This window comes from Salarias fasciatus, assembly GCF_902148845.1.
Source record: "Salarias fasciatus chromosome 23 unlocalized genomic scaffold, fSalaFa1.1 super_scaffold_20, whole genome shotgun sequence".
Lineage (NCBI taxonomy): Eukaryota > Metazoa > Chordata > Actinopteri > Blenniiformes > Blenniidae > Salarias > Salarias fasciatus.
The window spans coordinates 17248693-17266130 of NW_021941230.1; the positions used below are offsets into that span (position 1 = coordinate 17248693).

General features: G+C 48.2%; 1 protein-coding gene across 1 annotated transcript in view; it reads left to right on the forward strand.

The window, feature by feature from the left end:
* The window catches only part of LOC115383908 (basic proline-rich protein-like), a gene marked incomplete at its 5' end in the record, with an annotated part of 236315 nt that overhangs the window by 62647 nt on the left and 156230 nt on the right, over positions 1-17438 (forward strand). Inside the window, 1 exon segment of the mRNA XM_030086110.1 lies at positions 16120-16248. Within this exon segment, the coding sequence (XP_029941970.1) occupies positions 16120-16248 (129 nt within the window).

Below are 17438 nucleotides of genomic sequence, written 5' to 3' on the forward strand. Positions count from 1 at the left end.
CAAACCTCCCACAACTTCCTGCTGGGATTAAAAACAGGCGATGGAGCGACGATCTGTTGAGGCGGGATTCTGCCTGCGAGCGCAGAGAGAAGCAGCCAGCCTCGCCACGGTCCTCTGAGTCCTGCTCACTGCTGGACGGGACCAGACCCGGACTCAACCGCCGTCCTTCTGGACTCACTGAGCACCACACTGCACAGCATCCGCAGAAATCATGACAACAATAATGACAGTAATATTGATAATGTAACAATTAATGAAAAATAAATAATATAACAATGAATATTAATGATAACAGCAATAACGATAATAATAATAATAATAATAATAATAATAATAATAATAATAATAATAATAAAAGAGTAACAATAATAGTAATAATAATAATAATAATAATGTCATAATAATAATGTTGCCTGTTCTAAATTTAATATCTGAAATATATCTAAAATGTATTTTAAATGTTAAAAATGTAACGATTCAAAATATAACGTTGAACTCGATGTGATTAATAAAATGAAATGTAGTCAATGTAATGGCAACATTGTAATTTAATGTGATGTAATAAAATGTAATAGTTACATTGTAATGTAATATAATGTAATGTGAAATAATGTAATGATTACACTGTAACATAATTTACTGTAATGTAATATAATGTAGTGTAATGATTACATTGTAGTGGAATGGAATTTACAGTAATGTAATGCAGCCAATCAAACAGGATCCAAGCAGGATGTGATCAACCTGCTCATGAAAATCTCTTGCTGCTGCTAAAAGTGTAAATTAACCCCCATAAACCAGTCAGATGTTCTTGTCTGTTGTTGGGATCTCTCCCCTTTAATGGAAGTTAGTCACCGTCTGATCTGAACAGTAAGCTACTGATGTGATGGACCCCGATGACCTCCTGCTCTGGGATGTGTGTTGTTGTTTTTACACTGGGTTCTGTCCACACACACACACACACTCTGCTGGCCTGTTGGTCTGAACAGGAGTCCAGTTCCAGACCAGGGTCCAGGGCGGACCGGCCCGCCGCTCGCTGCTATTGATCCGCCTCCTGACGCTCGGTGCAGCGAAGCCTCAAACCTCCTCCGTTTGCCCGTGTTGACGTGTTTGGCCGCCGGCCTCCGCCGCTAATGACGCTTTAAATAAAGGATTAAAATCCGTCTTTGGGCCGGCCTCCATCACGTAGCGCAGCAGCGAGCGCTGTGGTCCCGACTCGCTGCATTCCTGACCGCCGTCCAGTCTGTGTAAACACCCGTCCCCGTTACTCCTTTATTGGGAGGCGTTCTGCTGCCGGAGAGTATTTTTTGGGAGCAGCGATCAGCCTGTGTTAAATCTAAAGTAGCTTTCCACAGCCAATCCAAACACATTTGGTCATGGCTTTGAAAAACATTACCTCTCTCAGATATACAGCGTTCAGCCCAGTGGGGAAGCCGGCGACGCTCCGCTGGAATTACCTTGCTATCCACTCAGGATTCGGGATATTAAGCTCCGCCGGCTCTTTCAGACGCACACAGGTACTCGTCATGCGGCGGCCGCTGAAATCCGAGCCGGCGGATTGTCAGGGCGGCTGTTTAATTCTCATGACATACTGCATGCTGTCATGAAATTCACCTTTTATTCCATGTTGTCATCATTCAGGGAGGATTTGACGGAACACGGAGGAGAAAAGTACCGTTTTCTGTTGCCATTAGTGGAAAACTGAGCTGGAAGTAACAGAAAGGAAGAATAAATCCCTCTGCTGCAGTGGAACTCGCTGCTTATCTCTATTTTAAAGCTCAAACAAGAGTTTAGAATCACAGTCAGACAGTCGCACTGGTTTTTCCACCAGAATCAGAATAAAGAAGTGTGGTTTAGCTGTAGTGTGACTGATAAAACTGGTGTGATCACTTTAACATTCACAGCATGTCACTACAGCCTGAAACGTCCTGATCAGAAACCTGGAATTCAACAGCGTCAAAATGTCAATTTAATGAAATGCTACAGTGAAAAAAAAACTAATAATAATCTGTAAAGTGACAGAAATGATGTTTAAACAACAACCACTGCGGCTGTACTTGTATAGTGCAGTTATTCATAAACGCACCATCAGCACACCTGTCTCTGATTGACGCCACTGTGTATGATTAACACACCTGTCTCTGATTGACACACCTGTCTCTGATTGATGCCGCTGTGTCTGATTGACGCTCTGTGTCTGATTGACACTGCTGTGTCTGATTGACACTGCTGTGTCTGACTGACACTGCTCTGATTGACGCTCTTGTCTCTGTCAGTTTGCTGCCGATTGCCTGTTTCTGTTTTCTGTCCCACTTCCTGTTGTCCTCTGTGGTTTTTCTCAAACTTTTTTTCGGGAGTGTTTCTGGATTATTTGTTGCTTGTTTTGGCCGGAGAGCCTGGTTTGGCTGTAAACTGTGACGTCTCTGGCTGCCTCCGCCAGCCGACTGGGAATAAATCACAGACGTATGAGACATCACCTTCATTTTAACATGCTTGGGAAAAACAAAACCTCACATTTTGGCTGCAGGCGTCGAGTTGGGGTTCGTCCAAGCGGAAAAGACGCCCAACAACCGTGTAAACCTTCAGTCACACGGCAATAAAAAGCTGCTTCGGTCCTGAGAGCCAACACGTGTGTCCGCGGCTCTCCACCTGCAGCTCTGACTTCATGGATTACCTCACGTCCACCGGGGACCCGGCCTGAATGCCGGCCCTGGACCGGGTCCCGGGAACCGGGTCCCAGGTCCCAGGTCCCGGGTCCCGGGCCGCCCGCGGCCGCATCCCGGGACTCGGCGGCGTGAAGAGCCTTAAACAAACAGCGGCGTTTTACGGGCCTCTTGTAAATGTAGCAGGCTGATGTTTTCAATTACGGCGGCTCAGAGGTGAGTCTCTGCCCTTCATGCATTAAACGAGCTTAATAAGTTTTCATGGAGTCGTTTCTGCCCGGCGGAGCTGCAGGGGAGGAGGTGAAGGTTGGAGGAGACGCACTTCAAACAGGGGTGTGCGCTCACGGCTGTTAACGGGCAGAGAAAACACATCCAGCTCATAAAGGAACAGGAAAACCTGCCGGAGTTGAACCTGAGGCTCCTGGAGGTCACCCGGTCCCGTCTGCTCAACCCACAACCGAAAAGACTCAAACTGGAACAAAACCTGCTGGAAGGAAGGAGTTAAGAACCAGAAACAACATCAGGCTGAAAACAAATCTCTGGAATTCAGTAATGTGATAATATCAAAACACACAGCCACAGAAGTCCCTGAAATAAAAGAATTATTATGATCGTTATTATCAGATCAGAATCAAAATTAGGAAAGGAGAATAAATAACAATTTATTGGAAAAAAAGCAGATAAATCCATGAAAAATGGGAATCATCATCCAGTGGAATGCAAAGTGAATGAATGACGTTAGAATGTCGGGAAAATAAGATGCTTTTTATTTCTTATTGATCTTCAATGGAATTAGATGAGTATCTCAATCTGGACGAAGTAATTGGATTGAGAGTCATGAATCAGTGTGTGTGATGATTTCCCACAGTGTGTCGCAGGCTAAAAGCAGCCGGCGGGTTTATATACGGCCGAGGACAGGAAGCGCAGCGAGGAGGAGGAGGAGGAGGAAGAGCGGCTCGTCACCGGTTCACATGACCTCAGAGGCTTCGTCGGGGCGGCGCTCGGCCTTTTCTCACACGGCCAAATGTCACCAAAGCTCACGTCCAATGAGGATCTGCGTCTGTTCCCAGCGCGGAGGGACGGCCTGACAGGACTGCACACACCATAAACACGAGGCAGGAAGCGCAGCTTCCACCTCAAACACACAACATCCATCATGCTCCGTCTGGGAGCGGCTCGCTCCGCCGCACAGCTTCATTCCTCCGTCTGAGAACCAGGCGATGGAGCAACACGACGTATGATAAAAACACGCAGCGGGGAAGGAGGAAGTGGCGGAAGTGTTGCAGCAGCGGTGTTAAACCTCTGACACGTTTCAGTCTCCATCAATCCGCCAAGGCCGGCCGCGTTAATGAAGTGTCGCGTGGCGGCGAGGAAGGAAACTCCCACTGGGAAATCCCCACTTCCACAGTGTCACGGTGAATTCATGCTTCTCAGAAGTTCCAGCTCCTCCATTTCCCAGGTCGGCAACGTTTCTTTTTTTTTTTTTTTTTTTTTTTTTTCAAAATAAAGGTCACGGGAGCTGAAGGCAGTCTCTGCAAACCTGCACACACTGCTGGCTTTTCTTAAACGAACCTGGAATCCGTGGACATGTGGTCCACACTGCTGGTTCCAGACCAGACAGGTCTCGCTGTTCCTGTGAGCTTAGCCGTTAGCTTAGCCGTTAGCTTAGCTGTTAGCCGCGGCAGTCTCCGTCTGCCTGATCGAGTCGACGTGACGCTGGTTCTGCCTTCCTGTCGGTCCAGGTCTCGGTCCTGCACCGGGTCCACAGGACCAGAACCGCCCAATAGGCTTCAGCACAGGACCAGGTCCTGGTCCAGGTCTCGGTCCTGGACCAGATGGGCTTCAGCAGGAGGAAGTGCAGCTGGTGTGTGTTGTTAGCAGCAGCCGCCTTATCTGGCTCCCGAGATTCCAAGAACTGTCTTTAAAATGTAGTTTCAGCGATTTTCAGCTGTGTGCGTGTGTGTGTGTGTGTGTGTGTGTGTGTGTGTGTGTGTGTGTGTGTGTGTGTGTGCATGCTTCCACCTTTGATATCCGAACAGTGTGTGTGTGTTTCTGACTGCGTGTCTCCGCCATCCTGATGTTATTACCTTATCAAAGGTGGAGGTGTCTGCAGCCCGGGGGGGGCGGGGGGTTGGGGGAGGGGTGGAGGCGGGGGTGGAGGCGGGGGGGTCGGCAGTGTTCTTTGACTGTCTGGGGTGTTCATCCCCGGCTGCCAGCTTATCGGCGGGGCCCGTGGATCCACCTGACAGCTCTTTACAGGTGCCGTTAATCCGGCCCGTTCACTTCGTGCGGCGGCGCTCGGCGGGGGTGGGGGTGGGTGTGGGGGGTGGGGGTGGGGGGGGGTTTGATCAAACCCGCGCTCCGTCCTCGCCGCGTTCGCCTGTGTTGTCCTCGTGACGGAAAGCCGATGAAAGGCGGAGCGCGGCCCTCAGATCGCTGCTGCAGGTGTCGGGTTTCGCTCGGCGGTCCCTCCTCGTCCCTCACTCTGGACCCTGGACGGCAGGTGGTCCTCCAGGGTCCTGCGGCCCGCCTGGGCCCTCTTCCTGTTGGAGCCGCTATCTCGGACCTGTCAGGCGGCGAGCTGCAGAGCGTCAGTCCAGAACAATAACAGCTTTTTGTCCGTCGGACGGAAAGTCAGCTGATTCCAGTCAGAACACTGGCGTCATCGACGAGAAAGGTGACGGTGACGGACCCTGATCCTGGTCCCGGTCCCGGTCCTGAAGGTCTGCTGAGCTCTGCAGTCCGCCGTGGCAGCGTCTTCTCGCTTCCTTCCTGAACTGAATGCCGGATCCTCCAAGGCCTCCTCCGCCGGCCAGGCCCAGTGCTTCACCTCGGCCCGGCTTCCTGCCGCTGCCATGAAGCGCCCGGCTTATCGCTTCCTGGCGGCGATTAGGCCGCTTCCTGGCCGCAGGTTCAACCTCGTTTAGTGTTCTCAGCCTTTTGATGAGTGGCGAAGTGATTCCTGCTCCGCGGGAGGAGATCGAACCGCCGACCTCCGGGAGGACACTCCAGCGGATCGGAATTTCTGAAGACTTTCTGGACTCATAGCGCAGCTTCAACCAAAACTCTTGACGGAATTCTGAACCAATCAGAAGGCGGAGCTCCGGTCGGCTCTACCTGGAGTCGGTCTGAGTCCGGGAATCCGTCGGCGGTTGTTATGAGAGAGTCGTCCGGCTGTGGGATTCGAACCGGCGGCCCTCCCGGCCCCTCCTGCTCCGGTGGGACGTCCTCTCGGCGGCTCGGAGCCGCAGGAGCGTTTTATCTCCGACCCGCAGGTTCCAGCGGCTGCCGGCGCTGCCAAAACACAACCATTCAGCAGAGCGCTCTCTCACACACACACACACACACACACACACACACACACACACACACACACACACACACACACACACACACACACACGCTGCAAAAAGTGAACGTCCCATCTTTGCTTTGAAGCTCAGTTTGATATAAAAATGTTGTGAAGATGAATTTGTTTGTAGAGTTTGTGAAACGTCAGTTTGACCAACAAGTCCATAAAAAACGAAAGATAAATAAATCAAAGAAGGCATCAATGAAGACAGATAAACATTATTATTAGGTTACATCAAAATGTAGAACGGTGCACAGAACTGTAAATCCTGAAGAAAATTCAAATAAAAATCTTATCAAGAAGTAGAAAAATAAAATAGTAAATAATAATCAATTCACTTGAAATATGGATGAAAATGAAAATCAATGTAATAATAATAATAATAATAATAATAATAATAATAATAACAATAATAACATATTTAGTGAGAAACTTAATTCATGACAGAGATAGAAAAGTGCATTAGAAGAGCAAGAAGCACAACTCATAATGATGAATAGAAAAGCAGATTCACCCTGCCTGATTCATTTGCATGAATTCAGGACAAATCAGTAAATCTGCTGCAGAAATAATAAAAATAAAGAGAACAAAGTGATGAAAGAGAGAAACTTTAAAAACTCTGGGTTTCAGTTTTAATTCGCTCAAACTGTCCGTTCTGCTTCGTTATGCGAGAATAAAGTGACAGGAAGGTAAACGTGAGGGTTTTTTTATAGTGGGCCCAACACACACACACACACAAACACACACACACACACACACACACACACACACACACACACACACACACACACACACACACACACAGGAAGAATCGGACAGTCAGTCCGTTTGGCTGCAGATATCTGGGGGGTTGTTTGACACACACACACACACACACACACACACACCCTCCCTCGCCTGTAGTGCCTATCACCCTCCGACAGGTCAGGTCCTCGTGCGCGCTCACGTGCACGGAGGTCCCCCAGCCGGCGACCTCCCCTCTGTCACAACTGTCACAACCACGTTTTTTTATATATTATCAGAAAACCTGAAGCGGCTCTGACAGAACACACACACACACACACACACACACACACACACACACACACTGACCCCTGAGTATATTTAGCAGCAGCTTGGCAGGCGACCATCCGACTGTCCAGGCTGTCAGAGCCTCCTCTCCTCTCCTCCTCCTCCTCTCCTCCTTTCCTCCTCCTCCTCTTCCTCCTCCTCCTCTTTCTCCTCTTCCTCCTCTCCTCTCCTCCTCCTCCTCCTCTTCCTCCTCTCCTCTCCTCTCCTCCTCCTCCTCCTCCACCTGTATCTTATAAATAAAATGAACATCCAGGTGAACCTTCACAGAATAATCTGAATACATCACTGAGACAGAATAAATCTCACAGTATTTAAAGACTGTAATTAAATGAGAAAAGTTCATTTAAATTAGGATTGAAAACCTGAAAGTTATATAAAACTTTATTCCAGAGAAAATGTTTGAAATAAAAAGGGATTCATTTAGTAACATGTTCTTAAATTTTCCAGCAGATCTCTACCTCTCTTTTACATGGTGCTTTTACATGGTGGTGCCTCCTCCATATCTATATATCTATCAGTCTATGTATACATACACACACACACCACACATATGTATATATATATATATATATATATATATATATATATATATATATATATATATATATATATATATATATATATATATATATATATATATATATATATATATATTAAATTCAGAAAACCAACTAATGACCATGACATCCACAGAGACCTTAAGTTTACTGGACTTTAATGAAATCACTTCTATCATCTTCATAATCATTAAACCAATGTTTGTTGGTTTTTTTTAAGTTAATTAATAAATTATAAAAACTGAAGTACTTAAAAATAAACATAAAATAAAAAGTATACAGATTTTTTTGAATATTGAAACGAAAAATGGACTGTGCTGATTTGCTCATAAACCAGGACACAGTTGAGTTTCTGTCCATCGATTCGGCTCCTGCGGTCCTGAAGGCAGCAGCGCAGCTCCACAGCTTGATGCTGCCTCCTCCATGCGGCCCCCAGTCCGTCCCGGCCTCCAGCCGCTCCGAGGCCTTCAGGATCGGTTCATGTTGAAGCAGAGACCCGGTGACAGCGGGATCTGCTGCGCTGGCATCTCCTGAAGCCTTCCCCGTCTGTTTCCTGATGGCTTCCTCTTTTTCGGAGCAGTCAGGGATATTTCTCGTGGCGTGAGCGTCTCCAGCCAGCCGGATGTTTCTGACGGCGGAGCGACCTTGTGCCGTATGAACACCCAGGCCCACCTTTCTCTCTACGCTCCTCCACATCGGCGCGTGACCGCGGCGGCGGAAGGAAACGCATGAGGTCTTCCTCGCCTACCTTCGTCTGAGCTGCCGCCACACGACGAGCGGCGGTTCAGTGGTGCAAACTCTGAGCTTTAGACCACGTCTGAACTCCTGGGCTCACATCCGTCAGCCAGGCGGAGGCCGTGAATTATTGAGCAGCACAAGATGTCGTCGTCGTCTTCACTCATCCTGCTCTTCCTGCACTGATTCCGCCCTGAATGGCCTCAATGTTTACCTCTTCAGAGGTTTGTCAGTAAATCCCTGATTCCTGTTTTTGTGGACAGTCCCTTTCATTCAGTCCAGTTTATGGATTTCAGAATATCTTCACAGCTCAGTAGTTCAGTTGTTTAATATGATGCAGTGAGGTGAATGGCGAGGCCTCTGTTTTAGAGGAGTTGCTAGTTTGACTCCAGCCGGTCTACAGTTTGTTAGATGGGACAGATGTACAGTTTGGCAGTGTTCAAAGTTCATGCGTTTCTAATTAATTTAAAATGTGAGCCTGGGGCCCACTTTGTTGATGTGCTTTAAAAGAAAGATTAGAATCAATGAGAACACAGGTACTTCAGAACAATACTCATGTTTTGTTGTGTTATATTGGGAACAGCGTTCCATTCTCTTTCAGTAAAGGACATCCCTATAGTTTGCTTTACGGTGAGCAATTCAGGCAGGACGTTGTCTTTTTCATGGCCTTGGTGGGCAGCAGCTGGATATTTCATTTTGGCCTGCTCCTCTACTACAGTATCATCTGCGTACAGTGGTGTTTTACTTTGGCGTGCTCGTATACTACAGTATCATCTGCATACAGTGGTGTTTTATTTTGGCGTGCTCGTATACTACAGTATCATCTGCATACAGTGGTGTTTTATTTTGGCGTGCTCATATACTACAGTATCATCTGCATACAGTAGTGTTTTATTTTGGCATGCTCGTATACTACAGTATCATCTGCATACAGTAGTGTTTTATTTTGGCGTGCTCGTATACTACAGTATCATCTCCATACAGTGGTGTTTTATTTTGGCGTGCTCATATACTACAGTATCATCTGCGTACAGTAGTGTTTTATTTTGGCGTGCTCTTATACTACAGTATCATCTGCATACAGTGGTGTTTTATTTTGGCGTGCTCGTATACTACAGTATCATCTGCGTACAGTAGTGTTTTATTTTGGCGTGCTCATATACTACAGTATCATCTGCGTACAGTAGTGTTTTATTTTGGCGTGCTCGTATACTACAGTATCATCTCCATACAGTGGTGTTTTATTTTGGCGTGCTCATATACTACAGTATCATCTGCGTACAGTAGTGTTTTATTTTGGCGTGCTCTTATACTACAGTATCATCTGCATATAGTGGTGTTTTATTTTGGCGTGCTCGTATACTACAGTATCATCTGCGTACAGTAGTGTTTTATTTTGGCATGCTCGTATACTACAGTATCATCTGCATACAGTGGTGTTTTATTTTGGCGTGCTCATATACTACAGTATCATCTGCGTACAGTAGTGTTTTATTTTGGCGTGCTCTTATACTACAGTATCATCTGCATACAGTGGTGTTTTATTTTGGCGTGCTCGTATACTACAGTATCATCTGCGTACAGTAGTGTTTTATTTTGGCGTGCTCATATACTACAGTATCATCTGCATACAGTAGTGTTTTATTTTGCCGTGCTCGTATACTACAGTATCATCTGCATACAGTGGTGTTTTACTTTGGCGTGCTCATATACTACAGTATCATCTGTGTACAGTAGTGTTTTATTTTGGCGTGCTCGTATACTACAGTATCATCTGCATACAGTAGTGTTTTATTTTGGCGTGCTCATATACTACAGTATCATCTGCGTACAGTAGTGTTTTATTTTGGCGTGCTCATACTACAGTATCATCTGCGTACAGTAATGTTCTGATGCCTGGGAAAACCAACAGCAGGTGGTTTAACATAGACGCATGTTCAGTGTTCAGAGTTCCTCCAGTCCTCCTCTTTGTGTGGGATCCCTGTTGTTGCCAGTTCTCTAGTCCTCCAGACCTCCTCCAGTCCTCCTCCAGTCCCGTCCTCTGTAGTCTGTGAGTGGGATCCCTGTTCTTGGCATGTGGCCACCCGGCTGCTTAGAGAGGGACTCTCAGATTGGAGCTAATGGCTTCTCCAGTCGCCGTGTTTAAACGCTGCTTCTGCAGGTTAATGGGATTTTCTCTGAAAGCTGGTCTAAAGTGCTCCAGACAATCAAAACCGGCTCCCAGTCAAGTGTGATTAACCCGCTGACCCTGCTGCCGCCACCGCTCCGCTCCTCTGCTACTGCGCTCCAGGCCCTCCGGTTCTCAGGACGAAACCTGGAAACCCCGGAGCGGGTCTGGGTTCAGTCCAGGTTTGACTGATCCACCTGAGCCTCACTCCTCAGAGGACCCTGGTTCAGGACTCTGGAGCGTTACGCAGCTTTTCTTCAGATATGTGGGGAATAAACCAGGATGCTGTGGACCTCAACACCTCCCAGGTGTCATCCTCCTCATATCTCCAGAAAAGCTGTGAACACTCATCTCATTCAGACATGTCCTATGTAGTCAAAGCTGTCACTCTAGAATTCACCTCCAGGTCAGAGTTCACAGCAGAGAGACACCATCCATCTAACAGACCCATCACTCCAGGTCAAAAATTCATTTTGGAACGTTCAAACCTGCTGAAGTTTTGAAACATGGTAATGTGTTCGCTTTCTCACTTATTTTAAATGAACTTCTCCGTGCAGCCGAAATCTCGACATTTATTCTGAAATAATGTTGATTTCTTGAAGTTTAAAAATGTTGAAATGTGACTCAGTTTCGTAAATCTATTTTCCGTCAATATATTGACAGTTCTGACAAGAGACAATCTGAAGTAGGAACTCAGAAACTGAAAGGTGAAGGAGGTGATGGAGGTGAAGGGGGTGATGGAGCCATGCAGGCCACGGAGGTGACGGAAGTGATGGAGTTGATGGAAACCATGGTGGTGACGGAGGCGTTAGAAACGATAGAGGTGATTGGGAGCATGGAGGTGATGGAGGTGGAGGTGGAGGAGGTGATGGAGGTATAGGTGATTTAGGCCATGGAGGTGATGGAAGTGATGAAGGTGATGGAGACCCTGGAGGCGAAGGTGGAGGTGGAGGTGATGTTGCTGATGTTACAAGAGACAATCTGAAGTAGGAACTGACAGGTGATGGAGGTGATGGAGCCATGCAGGCCATGGAGGTGATGGGAGTTAATGAGGCTGTGGAGGTGATGAAAGTGCTGGAGGTGATGGAGATGGAGTTGATGGAAGTGATACAGGTGATGGAGGTGATGGAAGTGATGGAGGTGGATGTGGTAGAGGTGATGAAGGCTATGGAGGTGATGGAGGTGATGGGGTGATGGGGTGATGGAGGTGGAGGTCACGGAGGTTGAATTGATGGAAGTGATGGAGGTGGAGGTGATGGAGGTAATGGAGGTGATAGAGACCCTGGAGGTGGTGGAGGTGATGTTGCTCTCCGTTTCCGCTCCACCTCCCTTCACGTTGTTTTTCCGCCCCGGCGGTGAAACGTGTCCTAAATGGCTCCGGGCTGAAAACGCCCGACTGTCACACTGCTGACTCCTTTTAACACGCCGCTCTTACCGCCGCCGCCGCCGCTTGTTGACCTTATTTGTGAGGTTTGCTACACACCAACAGGCGCAGCCTTGTTACCCAACGCAGACAGCGGCGTCTAACCGGCCGGCGCTGATAATGGAGCCGAATGTTCCGCATCGATCCACAGCGGGCGGCGTGGCGGTAATCACCCGTTTGTGTGGGTCAGCGTCTGTAATGATTTCTCTCCACTTCTGCCCCCTGACCCTCATGTAGCATGGAAATGTGAGTGTTTGTGTGTGTATGCGGAGGTATTAGCGCCGAGCGTTAGCCGCTGAAGCGTCTCCTCGTGTCAGGGAGGCAGAAGCGAGCAGCGATTTCACCTCTGATGCTCCTCCGAAGCGCCGCTCGCCGCTGCGTGAGGAACGTGAGACTGAAGCGTGTGTGAACGCTCCACCTCTCGCCGAGCGCCCGGCGCTACCTGGGCACGGCGAGCGCGGCGAGCGCGCAGTCAACTTCCTCCACCTCATCTGGGAGTTTCCTCGGAGCGTGCCAGGAAAAGAGATTTACCGTTAATGCCTGATTTGATTTCAGTGGGAGACGCTGGGGTTCTGCCGCCGTCCCTTTAGGCGAGCAGGGTTGGAGGCAGCTTTGTTCTGTTTCCCTGAGTCACCGCCGTCTCTGCTGCTCGCTGGAATTCATCCAAACCTGGTTTTAAGGTGTTTGCTTCCTCTTTTTATAGCAGATATCAAAGTGCATGGATATTTAGGGACAGGTGCCCGGGGCCAGACGGAGGGGCTTGAATTAATACCAACATTTCTAATATCCACAGAAGAAATATGTAAATTTTTCCATAAATTAGACACACTAATGGTAGATAAATGTAGAGAGAGAGATATTTCCTCCGTTTCCCCTGTTTAAAGCTGCTCATGGGGAGCAGAGGCTCCATGGTGTAAAAGGTGTCAAATGAATAAAAGAGAGTCGAGCGTAAAAACACCTCATTCCTTCAACTTCCTGTTCATTTCTGCTCGGACTCTACCTGCCTCACATCTGCAGTGATTAATTCATGTTTACATCTCGTTACATTTTGGTTCCTACCGCAAATTACAGAATACTATTGTTGACGGAACTAACTGTCCGCAGTAGTTCCAGGTCGGACCGCATTAAGAGGTGCACAGAGGAACGTCCGCTAGGGGTTATGAGTTTAAAAGTATCTAAAAAGAGCCCGATAACACGCAGAAAAACCTCCGTTGTGATATAATGCAGCAAACGAGGTCAGTGTGTTTCTGTTTTTCTTGTTATTTGACGTGTGAGTTTCGCTAAAACGTGACGTGCTATGAAGCTAAACATGCTAATGAGGCTAAACATGCTAATGTGGCTAAATGTTTCTAACTCCAAATTCATGTCCAAGTACGTAATGATAACAGCTTAATTTATTTAAAGAAAACTAAAAAACTTGTAAATGAGGAAGTTAAAAGGTTAACGCACAAAGACAAACACTTGTTGTGTGTAAATAATGTTTTCATTCTGTCCTGGGGTCAGAGTCACATGCTCGGGTTTAAGGACATTTATGTTTATTTGAAATGAGCAGATTTGTTTTCTTGCTAAGTTTTTGTTCATTGATTCTCAGATTCAGAACATTTATTGCACCCTCGGGTGAATTTGGCTTACAGTGATGAGTTCTCTGGTATTACAGACACTCAGAGCAACACGAGACAAAGTGAGGACAGAGTTCAGGTTGAAGGAGCGAAGAGGAGGGCTGCAAGATAACAAGGAAGAAAAGTTAACAAAATCACCTAGACCAAAAAGAAAAAAAACAAAAAAAAAATAGGGGCCTAAAAATATGTCAAAACCAAGCCAAGCGATGAAGATGTGCCATTCATAAAACAAGAGGAGAGAAACAGTACAACGAATATATAAATACATGAGTTATGATGCAGTTTCTCACATTTAATAGCAGCCGTGATGGAAGCTGGAACAAAGCTGCTTTTCTATTTTCTCATTATGAAGCTGAATGTCAAAGTTTCTTCTGTTGAGGGTTTTATTAAACCCCGCGCAGCAGACTGAAGGAACGGTTCTCATGTTGACGGGTTTGTTAAACCCTGAGCGCAGACTGAAGGAGCGGTTCTGCTCATTACAGCGGGCCATTTCATCTAGATTAGTTTAAAAAGTGTTTCTGCTCGTTTAAAGGCCATCTCTTTCATATTCGTATTTGTATCTTTTCATCAGTCATTTCGATTCATGATTTTATTTTCCTTCGTTTCCTCCTGACTTCTTGTGAGTGATGATGAGCAGCAAGGCATGCTGGGATACGGTGCAGCAGCGGTTTGAAGCTCACCTTCCGTGCGTGGCGCGCCGCCACGGTTTGTTTCAGCTTGCCACTTTCTTGACGCGCCTTCAGTTTGTCAGCGGATATCTGGTTTGGGAGGAAATCTTCACATGTTCGCTGGAGACGCCGGCGGCGAAGGATTTCTCCTCCTCTTTTTGTCTAAAGTGAGAAACGAGGGCTGATTGTGTGACAGCCGCGGCGCACGTGTGAGAACTAGGTCACGCAGTATTTAGAGTTCTGACTTATCAGCGCCTGGAGACGTTGCTCATGCCCACCTAGTGCGTTCGCTCGCTGCGCTCCCAGAAACCGGGCTTTTGTCTCGTCTCAGAGCTCATAAACCTTTTTCTCCTACGGCCCTTAAAACCGCCGCGCTCCCTTTAAATCGTCCAGGAAACTTACAAACTTTTCACAGTCGGATATTTTGAAGAATCATGCGGCGCGTTTAATCATCTAAAACACATGAATCAGGATTGAAGAGTTAAAGTGGCGGTAAAACAGTTACTGGTTGTGTTTTAGTGTCGGGCCGAAAGATTTGTTTTCATTTTAATCTGTGAGACGGAAAATAAGAACCGTCTCTCTTCTGAACCAAATCGCTGCTTCATGAATGGAGGAGCGGCTTTCTCTGTGTGTGTGTGTGTGTGTGTGTGTGTGTGTGTGTGTGTGTGTGTGTGTGTACCTGTGCATCTGCTCTGGTCCATCAGTCGTCAGGCTATCAGCCAATCCAGCCAGTTGGTTTCATAGCTCCACACCCTGAGAACAACACTTACACACACACACACACACACACACACACACACACACACACACACACACACACACACACACACACACACACACACATCCACACTCTTAAGTTTCCTGAAATAAGCACCGAATGACGACAATTAAAACTTTATTTTTTCCACAGAAATGTTGAAGAATTTAATTGAAAGTATGCGAGAACGAGCCATCACACTGACCACACACACACACACACACACACACACACACACACACACACACACACACGCACACCCCAACAGGTGCAGACACAGATCGGGTTGCAGCACTTTTCCCTCCCCGTCTCCTTCCCGCCTCTCTTTCTTTCTCTCTGTCAAATTAATGCGAGAGACAGCGGCTTTAGAGGCCTTTCTAAAGTGTGTGTGTGTGTGTGTATGTGTGTGTGTGTGTGTGTGTGTGTGTGTGTGTGGGAGGGGGGGGTCGCTAATAACCAGGCAAGGTACACTAATCTCCGATGGCAACATTTGGTTTACCTTAAGCTGGAGGGACAGCTGTATTAAAAGCAGGAATTATCCTAATCAGTTCAAACTCCATCCTCCGCCCCTCTCCACCCCCCCCCCCCCCCCCCCCCTCCACCCGCTTCACCTCTTTGCATATAAAACTTCCACATTAGGCTTAAGAGTACAACGGCTTAGCCGCCGTTCGCCCTACATCTGTCTCCTCCGCCTGACGACCAATCAGGAGGGTGGAGGGGGGAAAGGTGGACGGGGGGGGGGGGAAGACGCCGGGTGGAGCCATGGAATAAGGTCAGGAGCCGGGTGGAGGAGAGCCCAGGATGATGGCTGAGCTCATCCCCTCCTGCTGCTGCTGGGAAATGATCCTTTCACCGGAGGAGAACCAGAACCAGAGGAGAACCCTGCAGAACCAGAACCACAGGACAGACTTACTTTGGGGTTCAGTGCCTTGCTCAGGGACCCTTCAGCATGAGGCCACTGGGGATTTGAACCCACAGCCTCCTGAGCCCCAGGGGCCTGTTGGAGTTTGAGCCTGTTAACATGTCGAGGTGTTACTGTGGTGCAGTGGAGTGATCTGCAGGTGTGTTTCCCTCTGACCTGTTGGGGCTGCCCTCTCCTCCTCCTCTCCCTCCTCCTCCTCCTCCTCCTCCTCCTCCTCCTCCTCCTCTCCCTCCTCCTCCTCCTCCTCCTCCTCCTCCTCCTCCTCCTCCTCCTCCTCCTCCTCCTCCTCCTCCTCCTCCTCCTCCTCCTCCTACCTCCTCCTCCTCCTCCTCCTCCTCCTCCTACCTCCTCCTCCTCCTCCTCCTACCTCCTCCTCCTCTCCCTCCTCCTCCTACCTCCTCCTCCTCCTCTCCCTCCTCCTCTCTCTCCTCCTCCTCCTCCTCCCCTCCCTCCTCCTCCTCCTCCTCCTCCTCCTCCTCCTCCTCCTCCTCCTCCTCCTCCTCTCTCCTCCTCCTCCTCCTCCTCCTCCTCCTCCTCCTACCTCCTCCTCCTCCTCCTCCTCCTCCTCCTACCTCCTCCTCCTCTCCCTCCTCCTCCTACCTCCTCCTCCTCCTCTCCCTCCTCCTCTCTCTCCTCCTCCTCCTCCTCCCCTCCCTCCTCCTCCTCCTCCTCCTCCTCCTCCTCCTCCTCCTCCTCCTCCTCTCCCTCCTCCTCCCCCCTCCTCCTCCTCCTCTCCCTCCTCCTCCTCCTCCTCCTCCTCGCTGATTGCTCCTCTTCCTCTTGCTTGGCTGCTCCTTCACAATCAGCCTGGTTCTCCAACAAAGCGTCTCTGATGAATCCAACATGGTGGCATTAGTTTCACCTTGCTGCCCCGTTCCCAGGCGCCGCCTCTTTGTCAGGACGGTTTGATGAGAAGGACTCCTGACACCGGCTGCACCTATTGATAGACGGAGCCCCCCCCCCCTTTCCCCCCCTCGCCCCAAAAACCAGGGCCGGGCCCTGATTGGACCCCCGCTGTCTGCTTTGTGTTTGGTTTGTGGCTTTAGGGGTCCTTCGCCGTGGCGTCCCAATATTTGCCGGAGAGACGGTGCGTTCAGGGACTCGTGTGTGTGTGTGTGTGATTGTGTGTGTGTGTGTGTGTGTGTGTGTGTGCGTGTGATTGTGTGTGAGATGCCTCTAATGAAACACACACTGTTTGGTTCATTGATACGTTGGGATTTAGTGATCATTAAAGGTGATCAGCCTCCTCAGGGCTGACCTTTGACCTGCACTCCTCTCCATATCTGCATGTTTGGGTTTCATTAGCGTTAGCTTCAGTGCATTTGTTCTGGAAAACATCTGATGAGTGTTTTATGATTCTAAGAAGAGAAATGTGTGTTTTTCAACCATGAGAGTTTTTTTTTTTTTTTAAAGGACCTATATCATGAGAAATCCACTTTCTTAAGGTTTTCAGCATGCCACAGAGTTGAATTCCCTTAAAAACCTCCCCCAAAAGGTTATTTGC